Raw genomic sequence first — 5,016 nt, 5'->3', positions numbered from 1 at the left:
TGTTATTTCCATTTTCAGTGATAGGAGCTGCCCAGACTTTGCTAAATTCACTCCCTATTAATTCCATCACGACATGGGAGGAGTTAGTCAAGTAATTTGTGAATAAGTTTCATCCACCTAACAAGACTGCTCAGCAAATTGATGAAATTTTGAGCTTCAGATAGAAACCAATGGAAAATTACAAGAAACATGGGCACGATTCAAAGGGATGTTGGTTATATGTCCACACCACGGTATTCCAGACCAGATGTTAGGGCAGTAGTTTTACATGGGTCTAATAGATAACGTGAAGGCTAATGTTGATGCTTCAGCTGGTGGAGCATTCTTGAGCAAATCATGGAGAGAAAACTAGATCCTTCTTGACAAGATGGCACAAAATTCGGGGTGGACAACCAGGAATGCACCTATCACCCCAATAGTTCACTCAGTGTCCTTAGATCCAGCCAACACTCTTGCTAAAAATATGGCCACCTTAATGACACAAATGAGCATACTCACCAAAAAGGTGGAAGAGTCAGGGCAGAAGCAACAGGTGCACATTGTAGATACAACCAATGGGGGCTTATGCACATCTTGCATTAGTCAGCTAATTGGTATCCAGTGGAATGCGGAAAATGATCATCATCATTACTCTGAGGACATGAATTATGTGTCTAATTATGGGGGCTAGAGACAGGGTGGTCAGAATTGGGGCCAACAGAATCAGCCATACAGGCCAGCCCAGCCATAACACAACAATGGAAATATAGGAGCCATGCCACCTCACAATAATGTGGCGCCCTACCAAAGGCCACAGGGATACAACAACCAAAATCAGCAACAAGGTTATCATCCTCCTCAGCAGCAACATGGTGGAAGACAAGAAGATGGGTTTGCTAGAGTCGAGGCAATGATGCAGTAGGTTATTGGGTCAAATGCGAAAATGAGTGAAAGAGTAGATGCACATGAGTCAGCCATAAAGAATATTGAAGTGCAAATGGGCCTGATCTCGATGTCTTTAAATAATCATCCTCATGGGACATTGCCCGCAGACACCCAGGTAAATCCAAAAGATCAAGGCCCGAAACAATTGATGGTAGTGAGTCTACGTAATGGCAGAGACTTAGACTTGGAGCAAGAGAGGGATCGAGAAAGCAGACAGGCCGAGGCACTTGTACCAGTGCCCATTGAGCTAGTTGATTCAGCAAAACTGACAGAGGTGACAGTACAGCCTGCCCAGGAAGAAACAAACACACAAATTGAGGCTGAGAAAGAAGCTGAGACAGTCCAGGAACCGGTAGTTGAGGTGGTGGCTGACAAAGAGAAATCCCAAATCATTAGGAAGAAGAGACCTCTGGCACCATTACCACAGAGTCTGGCCAAATACCAGAAAGAGAAACAATACAAGAAATTCTTGGAGATGTTAAAACAAATCCAGGTAAATATTCCATTGATTGATGCTTTGAAGGAGATGCCTGGTTAAGCAAAAATGATGAAGGACTTGATGTCCCGAAAATTTGACTTCCAAGATTTTTCCATAGTGACTCTAACTCAGACCTGCAGTGCTGTGGTGACTAGACCAGTTGCTGAGAAGTTGTCTGATCTAGGTAGTTTCACAATTCCTTACACCATTAGTAACTTTGCCTTTGCTAAGGCACTCTGTGATTTGGGGGCTAGCATAAATCTTATGCCCCTGGAGATCTACAAGAGGTTAGGGATTGGGAGAGCTAGACCCATGTCTATGTTGTTGCAGTTGGATGACAGGACTGTGAAATGACCCTCAGGTATTTTGGATGACGTGTTAGTACAGGTAGGGAAATTTGTGTTCCCTGCAGATTTTGTGATTCTGGATTGTAGAGTGGATGAAGAAATTCCCATAATTTTAGGAAGTCCGTTCTTTGCCACAGGGCGATCCCTCATTGATTTTGAAACTAGGGTGCTCAAGATGAGGTTGAACAATGAGAAGATAACATTCAACATGCAGAAATCTATGAGGCGACGAAGTGTATTCGCTAGAAATTTAGATGAGGTGAATGGGCGCTGGCTCTAGAGGGCAGAGGGTTTTGGGATAGAACACTTGAATTCGAGCCCCTGCACTTAGAAAATAGAGAAACTCCTTCGGCCAAGCCATCCATAAAAGAACCACCAAAGTTGGAGTTGAAGCCACTGCCCGCCCATCTCAGGTATGCGTTTCTAGAAACTAACTCCACATTATCTGTTATTATCTCATCTAGTTTGTTAAAGGAGCAGTCATAACAGCTTTTGCAGGTACTCACAGAGTGCAAGACTGCCATCAGGTGGACCATGGCAGACATTAAGGGGATTATCCTGGCATACTGTATGCATAAAATTCTACCTGGAAGAGGGGCACAAACCTTCCAGGGAGCACTAAAGGAGGCTGAACCCCAACATGAAGGATGTGGTGAAGAAAAAGGTCATTTAGTGGTTGGATGCAAGAATCATTTTCCCCATCTCTGATAGCAACTGGGTTAGCCCGATGTAATGTGTTCCTAAGATGGGTGGTATGACGGTGGTAAAAAATGATAACAATGAGCTGAACTCTACAAGAACCGTCACCGACTAGAGAATTTGTATAGACTATAGGAAATTGAATACGGCCACCCGGAAAGACCACTTCCCACTTCCATTCATTGATTAGATGCTTGAAAGACTAGCAGGGAGGTCCCACTTCTATTTTTTGGAGGGGTACTGAGGGTACAACCAAATCTCCATTGCACTCGAGGATAGCGAGAATACCTCATTCACATGTCCATATGGGATTTATGACTTCCGCAGGATGCCTTTTGTCTTATGTAATGCACCCGCCACATTCCAAAGGTGCATGATGGCCATATTCACCGACATAATGGAGGTGTTCATGGATGATTTCTCAGTGGTCGGAAATTCATTCGATGGGTGCCTTACAAACCTAACCCGAGTGTTGAAAAGATGTATCGAGACTAACCTTGTACTTAATTAGGAAAAGTGTCATTTCATGGTACAAGAGGGTTTCAAGCAAGGGAATCAAGGTGGATCATGCTAAAGTTGATGTGATAGCAAAGTTGTCACCCCCACATCAGTCAAGGCAATTAGGAGCTTTCTCGTGCATGCCGGTTTCTACCAGAGATTCATCAAAGACTTCTCAAAAAATGCCAACCCTCTCTCTAAGTTGTATAAAAAGATCACTCTTTCATGTTTTCTGATGATTGCAGGGTAGCATTCGAGGAGTTGAAAAAAAGGCTAGTCACAGCACCCATCATTGTTTCCCCCAACTAGGAGAAACCATTCGAAATCATGTGTGACGCTAGTGACTATGCAGTGGGGGCAGTGCTAGGACAGCGGAAAGAAAAGATAATACACCCAAGTTACTATGCTAGTAGAACATTGAGTGGAGCCTAGCTGAACTACAATATGACTGAAAAGGAGATGCTGGTTGTGGTGTTCTCATTCGACAAGTTCAGATCATACCTAATTGGCTCTAAGGAAATTGTATATACTGATCATGCTTCTCTCAGGTACTTGATTGAAAAGAAGGAGTCCAAACCACGAATGATTCATTGGGTGCTGTTACTGCAAGAGTTCGACCTAGAGATTTGTGACCGTAATGGCACGGAAAACCAAGCCGTTGATCATCTATCGCGACTTGAAGGAGCTGAAAACTCAGTTGAGGTAGATGATATTCTGGAAACGTTTCCAGACGAGCAGCTACTCGCCACATGACTTGAGGAAATGCCATGGTATGTAGACTTTGCAAATTACCGGGCAAGCGGTATAGTTCCCTATGACCTTTCTTCTGTGCAAAAGAAAAAGTTTTACCATGACTGTCGCATGTATTACTGGGATGAACCTTATCTGTTTAGAATTTATGTTGACTATATGATCCGGAGGTGTGTACCCAAGGTAGAACAATCTTCTGTTTTGTAGGCATGTCATGCATCAGCATATGGCGGACATTTTGGAAGAGTCAGGATGACATCAAAAGTTTTAGAAGCCGGATTCTACTAGCCAATATTGTTTAAGGATGCACATCAATGGGTGAAGGGTTATGATGAATGTCAGAGGACCGGGAGCATTTCCCGTCGCCATGAGATGCCCATGAACCCAATTCAAGAGGTTGAAGTGTTCAATGTATGGGGGATAGACTTCATGGGTCCCTTCGTCAGCTCCTTTGGAAATAAGTACATTCTTGTTGCTGTAGATTACGTGTCCAAATGGGTGGAAGCTGCAACACTCCCTACCAATGATGCAAGGGTGGTGGTGGGGTTTTTGAAGAAGAATATATTCACCCATTTCAGGACCTCGAGAGCTATTATTAGTGATGGAGGCACTCACTTCTGCAATCGAGCCTTCGAGAAATTGCTAGAAAAGTACGATGTGCGTCACAAGGTGGCAACCCCATATCATCTTCAGACCAGTGGACAGGTCAAAGTGTCGATAGAGAAATAAAGAGTATGCTGACCAAGATTGTGAATGCCACAAGAACTAATTTGGCAAAAAGCTAGATAATGCACTCTGGGCCTACAGAACCGCTTTCAAAACACCAATTGGTATGTCACCATACAAGTTGGTGTTCGGGAAGGCCTGTCACTTGCCAGTGGAACTAGAACATAGAGCTTGGTGGGCAATGAAACAGCTAAATCTGGACATTGAGGCTGCTGGAACAAATAGAGTCACAGAATTGCATGAGCTAGATGAGTTCCGATTTCTTGCTTTCGAGAGCACGAGGTTATACAAGCAGAGAAAGAAGATGTTGCACGACAAGAAAATTGTTGAGCGAAATTTCAATCCCGTAGACATGGTGTTGCTTTATAACTAAAGATTAATGCTATTTCCGGGTAAACGCAAGTCATGATGGTCTGGACCATTTCGGGTGGTCGAAGTGCTCCCTTCAGGTGCCATAAAGATTGCCTCAAAGAAAGATTCCCATACATTTAGAGTCAATGCAAAGATTGAAACCATATGTGGGCATGGATGAAACCAAAGAAGTGTCAATGATCCATTTGACAGAACCTCAGAGGTCGAGCGATCCTTAAATGC

General features: G+C 43.6%; 1 protein-coding gene across 1 annotated transcript; it reads left to right on the top strand.

Annotated features, from left to right (window-relative positions):
* The first annotated feature begins 4,068 nt into the window (after positions 1-4,068).
* Positions 4,069-4,795, top strand: LOC142172483 (uncharacterized). Its single transcript, XM_075236113.1, has 2 exons — positions 4,069-4,409; positions 4,504-4,795. The coding sequence occupies exons 1-2, from the start codon at positions 4,069-4,071 to the stop codon at positions 4,793-4,795; spliced, it is 633 nt and encodes a 210-aa protein (XP_075092214.1).
* The last annotated feature ends 221 nt before the right edge of the window (positions 4,796-5,016 follow it).

Source organism: Nicotiana tabacum, chromosome 18 (assembly GCF_000715075.1).
Source record: "Nicotiana tabacum cultivar K326 chromosome 18, ASM71507v2, whole genome shotgun sequence".
In the NCBI taxonomy this organism is placed as follows: Eukaryota; Viridiplantae; Streptophyta; class Magnoliopsida; order Solanales; family Solanaceae; genus Nicotiana; species Nicotiana tabacum.
Note: the sequence above shows the minus strand (reverse complement) of the source record. Positions and strands in the feature narration are given on the sequence as shown.

Excerpts from the sequence above, each read along its gene's own strand:
- LOC142172483 (XM_075236113.1), top strand. The coding sequence starts at position 4,069 with ATGCCCATGAACCCAATTCAAGAGGTTGAAGTGTTCAATGTATGGGGG. Across the intron at positions 4,410-4,503 it reads ACCAGTGGACAGGTCAAAGT|AACCGCTTTCAAAACACCAA; the intron begins GTCGATAGAGAA and ends CTGGGCCTACAG.